This window comes from Protopterus annectens, chromosome 7.part1, assembly GCF_019279795.1.
Source record: "Protopterus annectens isolate FY-2018-M chromosome 7.part1, PAN1.0, whole genome shotgun sequence".
Lineage (NCBI taxonomy): Eukaryota > Metazoa > Chordata > Ceratodontiformes > Protopteridae > Protopterus > Protopterus annectens.
The window spans coordinates 275,564,125-275,577,219 of record NC_056740.1 but is presented as its reverse complement, the minus strand read 5'-3'; the positions used below and the strand labels follow the sequence as shown (position 1 = coordinate 275,577,219).

Here is a 13,095-nt window from a genome sequence, read left to right as displayed (position 1 = left end):
ATGAAGTCATTTCTGTAGTATCTCAGGATGCCCATATGCTCCAAATCTGGTAAAAAGTATAGTGGGAAAGTTCATATCCATGGCAACAGACCCTTTTTTATTGATTAGACAGGTGGAGTGAGAATATAATGTCAGGAGTATATGGTTTGCAACTTTGGGGACAATGCTTTTCACTGCAAACTAGCTGTCCTGTATGCAACTAGGTATTGCTGAAATTTCAATTGTATTTTTACAGGAAAAATGTCACTCAAGGTGACTCTGTCTATACAAGGCACTGCCAAATACTTGAGAGGAAAACTAATAAGTAGACCCTGAAAATTTAAGGATGAAATATTTAGGCAGATATTCTGAAGTCAGAAACAAATCAGGCTGTACTTACTGAAAAATAATTAGCTTGTCAAGAATGATGAAGAGAGGGGAGTCGCATGAATGGCTACTGTCTGGCTACTACTAGTGCTAGTCTCACCACAGCTTCACTCTGCTGGGATACAATGCTCTTTTGCTTCTTCTCTCACCAGCAGCAAAATGTTAGCAGCAATCCCAAGATGAGAAGCAGGCCACAGCCTGTTTGGTGATCCACAGTATTGTCCCAGATGATGCATGGGTCTGTAGACTAGTTGTAGCCTTTTCCTTGTAGATGCCTTGAATTGCAACCAGACCAGTCAAGAGCATCAAGCAGAGACACTCACTGCCCAACCAGAAACAGTCAAGAATCAATCCACTCTGATCCTTCTCTCACCAGGAGCAGAATATAAGCACAAATTCCAATATGTTGCCTATTAAGCAGATATTAGGCTTTCCAGTGATTGGCAGTCTCCAGGAAATATCCCTGTGTTCCTTCTCTCACCAGGAGAAAACAGAAGCACTAATCCCAAGATGACTACTGACAAGCAGAATGTGGGCTCTCCAATAATTGGTGGTCTTGCAACAGATGTTGCAGATTTTAAAGGCAAGAGAATATCCTAAGCACTGCAATGTGTACTAAACAGTTAAATATGAAAGAGGGGGTAACTTAAACTTTAGCTGTGTAAGTGGACAGCCACTAGTTTTAAAAGAGCAAGACAGATTGAAATAGGGTGGGTACACTGTATTCTGCTTCTATGGAATACAGTGGGATGGCCAATAAATTTAAATAGTTGATGGGGAGTGATTTCACAAAATGGTAATTCTGTGCATACAACACAAAATTTGGGCCCACTTTCTTCTATTTTAGAGTTCTTTGCTTTTATTTTTCAATCGGGGGCCAATTACTCTGCAACTTAAGTCCATTTAGCTATTATTTCTATTTGACTCGGACACAGCTGCGGTCTCTTTCCTAGTATTAATATGCAATTAAAAGCAGAACACAAGTAAAACACAGTGTATGAAAACAAATCACAATACACAAAATAAAAAAAGACAATAAAGTAATACAAAATATAAGAACGCAAATGCAAACTAACCTTTCCCTCACAGCAAGCTGTGGCAGAGTCTGGGTGAGCTTTTCCAGTCTGGCTTCCTGACAGTGAATGGGAATAGGTTTTGCCTTGTTTACTGATGTACCAAACAACAACACATTTTCCATATGAACAGTAATCACACCCATGGACAGTCAGTCTTGAAAAGCCTGCAATGAAAGGAGGACCATCCACATCTATGGTAAACTGATATGAAGCTTGGCCTCTGTCTGGGACCAACTGCCCTGGACTGTTCTCCATTCAAAATGCCCCCATACCCCAAAAGGGAGGCATCCATAGTCATTATGGCTAATGGAGGGGAATAGACAAAAAGGGAACATGACAGATCCAGAGGGGATGTTATCCACCACTGAATATGCTATGTGCAAAAAGGGGTGACTGACACGATAATCATTGGTTGATGGAGTATGGACCACTACACCAAAAGGGTCCAATAAAGGATTCTCATATAAAACCTCATGTGAGGTACAAGGCTGATTATCGTTGTCATGGATCCCAACAGACAATGGAGCAAATGAGCTAGGGGGTGCTGTTATAGCAAAACCTGAGAAACTTACAGTCTTAGTGAAGACAGTCTGGTTACCAAAGTTTGGGTATCTGATAGGTAGTGTAAAGGTGGCACCCTATAAATTCTACTGCCTGACCATGTTTCAGTGTGGATTTTTCTCCCAGTTGACTAATTCCTAGGGATGAGTACAGGTGGAGAAAGGTGTCTCTGGCTTGGATGAGGGAGTCCTTTCATGGTGGCTTTTATAAGCCAGTCATCTATATAATAGAACACTCAACCCCCTACAGTCCAAGTTGTGCCACTAGCACTGCCATAAACTTGGTGAGACCAAATGGCAATGCTCTGAAATAAAAATGACTGGCTCCCAGCTGGAAGCACAGGAACCTCCTCAAATGTGGCTACCTTGATAGGACAGTAGGCATCCTGTAGGGTCTTAAGCACATCAAGATGTCCTTCTTCAGAAGGGACAATATGGACTGCACAGTGACCATCCAGAATGATGGTCTGTTTCACAAAGGTATTCAGCTAACTGAGGTCCAAGATAGGCCTTGGGTACCCATTATTTTTTGGAACTAAAATGAACTTGAGTAGACAATGGATCCTCTCCGGTCTGGTAGGACCTGCTGAAAGACTTGCTTACTTAGCAACTTTAAGATCTTTAGAGCCACTGCCCTTCAGCATGGGGGTGGAAACTTTGTAGGGAACTTTTAACTTAAGTTTGGGGAACAGGAAAAAGGAACAATATAGCCTCCAGTTAGGATTCTCAGCAGCCTTGAATCTTGGATGATGGGTGCTCAGACATGTGGATGCAGACACAAGTATCTACCTACTCCTTCCAGAGAAGGACAGTTGGGCACACATTCTGAACACTAAAAGGAATGAACCTCAAAATCCTTAGTACTGCAAACTACATCTGCCTCTATGGAACATCCTCTGGTACTCCCCATCTGCTCCAGGAGTTCCTGGGACAAAGCCCGGGAACACACGGAACCACTAGCATTTCCCATCCTTCTGGTTTACAGAAAAGGACCTTTGTGGGTTTGGAAAAACAGATTCCAATGCCAGGAAGAGTTTTTCCCTCTTAACTCACTCCTTCCTGATAAGAGTATCCTTTACCTTGGGTTCAAAGGCAGTGAACCAAAAGGGTCATTCAAGAAAGATATCTTTACGTTCTCCTAAGAGTCACACAACTGAATCCAGGTATGGTGGTGGATGGCAATGCCAGTACCTGCTGCTCTTTATGTGTCATCTATGGCATCAGAGAATAGGCACATGGACACAGTGGAAATGGAATTCATGCTAGCCAATAGTACCTCCAGCAATTTCTTCGACTCTACAGTCATGGCACCAGAGAAACAGAGACTTGGAGACCTCCTTAGTCAAGTTTCTCTGCAGAGAAATCGGGTAGGAAATGCAGTTCGATGCATACCAAGTAAATGTCTCTAAAGCATACACTTGCTTTCTGAATGTATTTATTGCCCACGACTACCTCTTTGAGGGATGAACAGAGAAACTCTCCTGAGATAGTTCCTTCTTTGTGGAGACTGCCACCACGATAGTGTCTGCAGGAGGCCCCTTACTCCAGTGTGCCCTATCTTTGAGGGAGATTAACATTTTGTCTAACTTACATGGTAAAAGTTTCACTACATCTGCTGCCTTCCAAGTTCACTGGAACACAAGGCTGTCTAGGCTGTCCACAGGGCTAACAACCAAGGATGTAGAAGAGCAAGACTCAAAGGACTGAAACACTGACTCCTCTTGGAAATGTGGCATCAATGAAGAAACCTCCCTTTTGTCGGAGCAATTCAAGGAGATCTCTGGAGAAGATATCTTCCAAGGGAGATCTTGAGAACCCTTCACCTTATCAAAGTCAGTGTCTTCTGTGAGGCACTCCTTTAGGGAGTCCAAATGCATCCTTTTGCACCGTTTCCTGTATTCCTCCACAACAGGAGTGTCCAGGGAGGAAATGCAAGCATTATGGAACCCAAAATTTGCTCTTGCCTGAGGCCTGCTGTGTCTGACTGTCCCAAGGATAGAAAATGAATAAGAATCAAAGAACTTGAAACATGAAGGATTCTGGGTGGATACCAGTGAGAGGAAGGTGACCCCTCTCCAGAATGGGACAGAAACTTTTCAAAGACCTAAAAGCTGAAGTTGGCTCCAAGCAAGGACTCCTTTGGTCCAAAGGCCCTGAAAGAAAATCTTCCCACTATGCAGTCCAGCTCAAATCTGAAACTGAAATCAGAAGTCGAGCTTGTTGAAAGCCAAAGCTCTGAGGGGAGAAATAACTCCCACAGTCACAGAATAGACCCTGACCTTCAGACCCCAGTGCCAACTTCTCAGTTGCAGGACCCATTGAGGGCCAATGTAATCAGATCTGAATGAGGTAAAGAAATTGTCAGTACTGAAGATGTCCACACCAATAGCTCCAAGGGGGTATCACATAGCAGGTGCCCAGATCCAACACTACCTGATCAGAAAGTCATATTAGAGAAGAAGATACCCAAAGGACAGTGGCAAGAATAGTCCCACAGCCCCAGGGGACAGGGGAGAGAAGGAACCCCTATCTGAAACTGGGTATTCAGTAAGTTCCTCATCATCCTATTCACATCTGCGTCTGAGAGGCTCCTCAAGGACTGCGCCAATCTAAAAAGATGCTGCTGAGGATGGTCCTCAGCTCTGATGGCTGTGCCCCTCAAAGGGGTGGGTTGGGGATCAGATACATAGAGGAGATAGCTACGGGAAGAAATTTGGTTCCAAAGTACTAGAAATGGTGAGGGTCCAGATCTGAGCTTGATCTGGAGACCAGAGTCAAAGCATGGACAGTCGGGTTCCAAGGGCTGCAAAACCTTTGGAGCACAGTCAGAAACTACCATAGGATCCAGACACCTCTTTCACTACTCCTTCAAATTCTCTTTTTCCTTGGTCTTTTTCTTCCGGTGTTTCTCTGCTGGACTTTCTAAATTTTTTAGATTGTGGAGAGCCAGACAATGAAGTGGGCAGTCCTCCCATGGAGACACAGAGAAGGCCCTTTAAAATGTTTGGACCGCCAGTCCAAAACAGCTAGAGGCCAAAAGGAAAAGAACACCTTGCGAGTCTCTTCCAAGTGAGCCACTCCCAAACAACAAACACACTTGAAATGCGGGTCTTGCAGCAGTATCTTTTACGCACATTATGCACATGTCAAGCACTTTTAAAAAAAACACAGGCCTTGTCAGACATCCTGTAAGGAAAGAAAAACTACAGCAGCAAGCAATAACTTCACGCAACAAATATGTAAGCACTAACCACTGACTAATCAACACTAACTTGAAGGAAATATTTTTCATGAAAACAACAATATATCTGATCTTTTTTGTGTGTGTGTGTGTGTGTGTGTGTGTGTGTGTGTGTGTGTGTGTGTGTGTGTGTGTGTGTGTGTGTGTGTGTAACTAATAATAGAATTCTAAAGGGAAGAAAAATAGTGAGAAGACACCAACTACAAGTACTAATTACCAAAAAAAAGATTAACCAGAGAAAGGTATAAGCTAGGAATTACCCAGATGAAACAATCAGGAACCTTAACTAGAAAAAAAAAAAGAATGGCACACTGAGCCTGTCTGTCTTGCAAAGTGGTAAACAAGATATGAACGACTGGTACAGTATTGCATATGGCCACATTCTGTCTTTATGTTAAGTATACACTGTTCTGTGTATATCACGTATTTCTATACAGTATTATGCACTGACTTCCTATAGGTACACGTACTTTCTAGCTTACCGTGTATGTAATTAACTAATTGCAATCAATACCTTTGTTGCAAGTAGCATACTGAGTTGCACTGATTTTTTATAGTCTATGGCGGTGCATAAATGCCCAGTAAGACTGTCACAGTTAACAAATGACAATAAAATAAAATAAATGCATAAATAAAACTCAGATAAATATCCATATTGCACAACAAGCCTTTGGAGAAAAACATGGCTTGGCAAAGTTACCATTCTTTCAGCACTTCAAATGATTCAAAGAAAAATATAACCAAAAATTATTACTCATAATAGAAAATACTGCAAGGCAGAGCTCCTGTACATCTACAAAAGTGTTGTGGATTCTTTAAAATTTAAAAAGGTGTATGAAGATTCTATAATCTCCCAGAGCACATGATCCAGTCCAACATTAGCTATCCTTGCTCTTACAACCCTACACATGACCTTTTCTCTCAACTTCTTTGCTCAAGAATTCTGGATAAAGCCAAACGTAATCAGGACAAATGCTAAAAATCAGGGACAATTTTAAATATTATAATTCACTTAAAACATTAATAGAATAATAGAATTTACATCAATGTCATTTTCAGAACAATAAGACGTATGAAACCCTAAAGTCTGCCACTAATGACAGGAAGCAACTTCAGTGATTTCCCAGAAAATCAAATATTTTATCAGGGTCAAGGCAAAAATAAGAGGTAAAATTAGGAAATTTCTGCAAAATCAAAGACCGTTGAGAGGTATTCTCAGTGACTTTTCTAGAAATGTATAGTGAAAAGGAAGACACTATTAACAAATCTCACTCACCTTCATAACCATTTTGACTAGATGCTTACACAGCTGACATGGTTCTTCTTTAGGCAAAACTGGAGCAACTGAAATCAGCAAAAGTACCACAACAGAAAGAACAGCTACAGGACAGGTAGCAAATAAATACCTCCTCTGGGCAGGTAATTGTGCAGAATTCATTGTTGTGTGCTGGGTGATGATGGCCAGTAGTCTTACTTCTGATATAAAATATAAAAAGAAAAAATATATATACACGTTACTAAAATTTTTTTTACACTTATAAAAGGTAAAGAAAATGTAATATTGCTACCATACTGTACATTCAACTACAGTAATCTACAAAGTGTTCACAGGGTAGAGGAAGGTTAGAACAAAAGCTAATATATTTTTTACTCAACCCAGCCACTTTTATTTATTATTATTTATTTTATTAAGTTTACATTTGCTGACTTGCTGACCGGGAAAGTCTGACTGGATGCATGTCCATTTTTAGCAGAGGCCTGGGGAGAAAAGCTTCACAGTAGCATTTCAAATTTACATAGATAGTACCAAAATTAACATTGACTACTAACATAGCACTTAAATGATGAGAAAATAAAACCATTACATGCACAATTATTACTAGCAACTAAAAATGCCTTACTCCTTCCTGCAAGGTTACATATGCCAATGTATACAGAAATGACTTTATTTCATACATTTGCTGGTTGTATCACAAAACTTTAAAGCAATCTATACTTCAGGTCAAGAAAACAGTGGCAATTTTGAAAATGCGCTCCACATCTTCTCTTGTCTGTCTTACACATTCTAACATGGCCTGCATTTTTGGTAAATGAAACCAGTCCTCTGAATAATGGCCATGTCATTTAGAAATGTGGTGCTTTAGTATTTTTATGCCAGTCTGAAAGGTGATTGGAACTCCATCTAGGGATAAATGACGGTACTGTGCACTGAAATAAACCTTTGTGGTTACAAAGACAACAGTATTTTGCCACTATCCCAATGTCAAATCTAATGTTCTTAAGTTCCCCTACTTTTTCTAACTTTTCTATCAGCTAACCAATTCTGTGTGTGAGACAAGGCCATCATCAAATTTTGAAATGGTATTCCGTTTTCTAACGTGTTCAAAGCATCCGGCAGTTCCATCAGGTTCCCCATTCACTCCGACTCTTCCGTTACTCTTAGATTGAGCAAGTATTGAACTACTTTTACTAATATGCAAAAAACACAAACCAGCGGTATCCAAAAGCCTTTGCACAACACAAGCACAAGTCCAAAAAGCATGAAATAAACAAAGACTAGGCTCCAAGTTCTCCAATGAACGTTCAAACACTTTTATTCGATCGAAACATACACACAAGTGCTTTCACATAAATGCTTCCTCAGGTGTATGTCATAATTAGTAAAAACACCTTCTTATACCTTAGAGTAATGGTCCTCTGACCTTTTCATATCTATGTAAAGGTATACATATCTTATAACTAGCGCTTCATTTAAAAACAAACACATATAATTTTAAAACATACATAAATATAAATACATAAAAACATATTTAAAATAATATTTAAACTATATCATTACCTACGTAATGGCCTATTTTTTTAAAAATGGGTCTCATAGGAATATGGTCATTAAGTCCATGTCCTACATTTGCTCTCAATCTAACTATCCATTCTGCCTCTAAGCTCTCAGTCCTCCCCCTTATGTCACCTCCTCTCAAATTTTCAAAACATTTTCCTATAACCACAAACTTAAAGGAATGTCTATCATCACTGCTTTGCCAATGCATTAAATGCATTTCTCTTTCGAATGTGATAAACATGTTCCCTGATTCTATCTTTTAATTGTCTGTCCGTCTTTCCAACATAGAATTTGTAACGAGTTGACAAACAGCAAGATATACCACATGAACACTATTACATGTGGTGGTAATCACAAATTCAAACTTCTCTCCAGTATCAGGGTGTTTGAATATCATATCATCCATCAAGTATGCATACATTTGACACTTCCCACAAGGTTTGGTGCCCTCCTTCCCTATTGTTGGGGTAACATCTCTTGCGTGACAGAGTCATCTCCTCAATGATTTTTTATTTTTAAAAGTAAACTGAGGCGTCTTTTCCAAATATTTACTTACCTCCCTACCATTGGTTAGACTATTCCAGTGTCTATTAATAATACTAATATATTCCTTTATATCCCTTGAATAACTAAAACACATTCTTATTTTATTGACTCTTTCATAATTCCTAACTTTTTGTGTGTCATCTCTCTCATTTTGTTTTGAGAAATATGGTTTAGCTTTGGTAGCTCTAAGTCTTTTAACTTATTTATATTTTTATTAACCAAGCTTTCATCATACCCTTTCTCTAGCAGATTCCTACCTACTCCTATAATCTGTTTTTGAAACTCGTCTTCCTTTACGTTCAATCTAGGCGCTTTTTTTAGATAATTAATTATGTAGAGTTCATATAGTATAACATCAACACATTTTTTTACATTTTTATATATATTGTCTATACACATTTTTACATTCATAGTTATTTATCTAGGTTGAATAGTTGTACATTTATGATACGATTGTATTATTAGGATGTAATAAATTATTTTGTATATACGGGCTTAGAAGGTTGATTAATTCGTATACATCAATGGATACTGTTAAGTATTTTTAAATTCCTGGTGCCAAAAAAAGAGTTTATAAGCTTTATTCATTGTATCTTAAGATGTTCTGATGAAGCCCAAGGTAGTTTGGGTGAAAGCGCTTAACCTTTTTAGTTAATACAACGTTATATTTGGAAAACGTTTTATGCTTTGTTATAATAAATCAGTTTTATGCTGACAAGTGGTGAAGCACTTATTGGTGATTCTGAGGCTGGTTACATATTAGTTGAAAGTATCTGGTAACTCTCAATACAAACAGCATGCAGGAAAACAATTATTCCTAGTTCTTAGGATCTGTGCCAACTGCTTTTCTTAACAGTAATTTCAGTATTCTGTTGAATCCTTCCCCTATTTAACCATATTTCTGCAGATGATAAAAACAGTGCATCTGTTTTGCCTTAAAACACAGGCAAAAGTTATGCAATACATAGGACAATTTTTCATAGTCACTTATACTCAGTTCATCCCATGTCCCAGGTCTTCCCTTTGCCTTGGTTAGAGTGACGTTTAAAGACATGCAGGTAGGTGTGTGTGTGAATGGGTGTGCCTTCTTTGAAGGTTGGGCAATGGGCTGACTCAAATCGACACCGTAAAAACCCACTGCTAATCATTAGCGGACCAGAGTTCCACTATGGTGACCCCTAACCGGGAAAAGCCAAAAGACATTACTAGTAAGTATTGCTTTAGGGATACCCACTCCACAAAAGAGTACCAGTTTTCTGGTCAAAAAGACTCAGCAGTAGTGTGGTACAGCTTCCAAGAATTGTGTAGCACAGTACATTACTACCACTATACATTGATAACCACTTCTAGATTTCACTAGTGGCCCTGCAATGTCCATAGCAGAGTGCTAAGGGCATTGGGATCAGTTGACTTAAATCCACTCAGGGATGTTGTTGTCCGACCTTCTGCTCAAAAAATAGACCTTTTCTGTTTAATATATTTGACCAATAAAATTTGGCTTGCACCTCCTGTCTTACTTTTACTTTTGTCTACCCCTCTGTGATCTCCTAACACAATTAAGGGCCAGTTTTAGTACTAGTACCCTATAAATTTTGTACTAACAACTGGCACTGGAGCTTCTCCGATGTTCTCCTCTACAAAGGTTAATTCCAATCAAAATCTACTTCTGCTTTAATGTCGCTGATATCTGTACAAGCCTATTCTCGACAGCTCCATTATTCCTTACTGCTCTGTTCTCCTTTTGCAGAAATGGGTTTAGAACTCTGGATTTCCTCCCTATATCACTTTTACTACTATCATTTCTCTGTTTTGAGGGTTTTTTAAGTACCATTCCTTCTCTAGGTTTACCCTGTTTCTATATTTAGCTATTTTGTGCATTTATCTAGTTGTGCCGATTCCTACATCAGAATTTTCTATTGGTTCACCTGCTGACATTTCTTATTATTGCAGTATCAGATTTCTTGCAATACACTTATGAGGTAATGTTCTGGTAACACACAGTATCCTTTTTGTTATCCAACAATGGCCAATCTCTAGGCCAGTTTGTAGCTTCTATGCTAACACACTTCCCGTGCTTTTGTTTCCGGATCTGTAAGTGTGTCACTCTCTTGCTCTCCACTCCCAGTTTTTATACTGGGTATCTATACCAAGGTACTGTTTTTATACTGGGTATCTATACCAAGGTATTGTTTTTATACTGGGTATCTATACCAAGGTATTGTTTTTATACTGGGTATCTATACCAAGGTATTGTTTTTATACTGGGTATCTATACCAAGGTATTGTTTTTATACTGGGTATCTATACCAAGGTACTGTTTTTATACTGGGTATCTATACCAAGGTATTGTTTTTATACTGGGTATCTATACCAAGGTATTGTTTTATTTCCTTCTCAATGGGTGCATTGACCTGCAACATAGCTTCTACAGATGCCGCCTTACTGTATACCTTCAGTAATGCTTTAACCTTGGGAAATTCTTTCGTTTTTAGAACATCGTGACAATCCAGGAACCACAACTACTGGATGCAATTTTCCTAGAACTGTTTAAACTTCCACAGGTCTGACTGAATATTCCATTTCAACACCATACATATCACCTCAAGCTTTTTGTTACTAATCTTATGATTACACACAAGAACCTTTGACTGGAATAATCATGATTCCACAATACAATAAAGTTTTAACTTCTCTCTCTTCTACAAAGATCATACACTTTACTGATTTGGTTGTAATAGAATGACAGAATGCTGACTGAAGAATCTTAGATTCAGTTTTATCACATCCTATAGGAATAATGTTATTTGTAACATGCTCAACAGTTTTCTCACTTCTGCTATTAGTGTTATCAGAATCTAGCTATGTGACCGGTTCTACCTGACATAGTCGAAACCACACAACACCGACAACCACATCACCGACACCACATATTCGACAGTCCATAAACACGAAACCACACATAACCGACAACGAAATAACCGACGGTACACAAACACGAAACCCCATACACTGCACACACCACAATAACAATTAAAAACAAACCACATCCCCATTCCACAAACCACACACACAACACAAGCACACCAAAATCCTTACAAGCCCACACTAAACCTTACCCTAACCCTAAGGTCCGTCACTATCGCACACTTACCTACCCGCCCCTAACCCTAACTCACTTAACCGCCCTATCGCCTCTAACCCTAACTCACTTAACCCACCCCTATCGCCTCCTAACCCTAACTCACTTAACCCACCCTATCGCTTCCCTAACCCTAACTCACTTAACCCACCCCTATCGCTTCCCTAACCCTAACTCACTTAACCCACCCTATCGCTCCTAACCCTAACTCACTTAACCCACCCCTATCGCTCCCTAACCCTAACTCACTTAACCCACCCCTATCCCCACAGACCGTCAATCTCCACACTTACCTGCTCGCATCCTAACGTCCACTACCGCATACTCACACAGCCTTTCCCCATGTCGGCATCCTCGGCGTTGGTGTTGTCATCCGTCGTGTCGGTCTTCTGCATTGTCGATGTTCTGCCACTCGCGATTCGCGTCGGTCTTCTTCGATGTCGATCTTCTGGAGCTCCGGATTCCGTTGTCGGTCTTCTGCGCTGTCGAAGAAGTCAGGTAGAACCATGTGACCCCATCCTCCAAATTTGAAACAAGTTCATTCATTACTTGATACTTTTGTCTCGTACGAGTTGGCACGTTTCACACTGAAGTTTTAGATTTAGAAACAGATCATCCAGTCTTAAGCATTGGGTTATTAACTAATAAGCATTCTGCTAAAGTTACTAACTTGTCAGATTTTGGGAAAACTTTGTAAATCTCACTTTCGCTTACTACTATATGATACCCTTTTTACATCAGACTACTTGGCATACTGGTTTGGCAGCATAGACAGTCCGGTTGTGACATTTTTTTTAACTTGCAATTCAAAAATTACTCTAATCCTAGCTGATATAAGCAGTCTAATCCATATCTCTATGCTTTCAATTACTTCCATTAGCAGGGTAGAAAAAATTGTGGCCTCTTCTTAATGACAGTTATAGTTCTGGGTGCATCAGCTAATTGTTCCACAAACATCTGATTAGTCTCTACCTTAGATTCTATTAATGTCTTTAATAAATCCTCTATAGTTACAGATACAGAAAGAAACATATAAGGAAACAAAAGTTTTGTCAGGTAAGTGAGCTTCCACCACATGAGCAGCAACGACTCCCAACAGCAGTTTTAAAATGATGACAGTTTTGTTACCTTCCTTCTCAGTTTCAACAGCACACAACATCAAACTGCAGAAACAAGGTATTTTTCAATACTTGGTCACTTTACATTCCATTAAGTTACCTGTATTCTAGACCATCAGTGTATGGCACCTTACACACATAATCCAGCTCTCCAGTTATGAAACAGCAACAAAACATATGTCTCATAGACACACTTCTGGCTTTACAACA

At 39.4% G+C, this 13,095-nt stretch overlaps 1 protein-coding gene across 1 annotated transcript in view; it reads right to left on the bottom strand.

Annotated features, from left to right (window-relative positions):
- Positions 1-13,095, bottom strand: part of CRELD1 (cysteine rich with EGF like domains 1) — a 571,547-nt gene that overhangs the window by 489,068 nt on the left and 69,384 nt on the right. The window contains exon 2 of the mRNA XM_044078710.1: positions 6,520-6,719. Coding sequence (XP_043934645.1) covers positions 6,520-6,681 — 162 coding nt within the window. The 5' untranslated portion in view covers positions 6,682-6,719. The remainder of the gene's footprint in view (positions 1-6,519; positions 6,720-13,095) is intronic.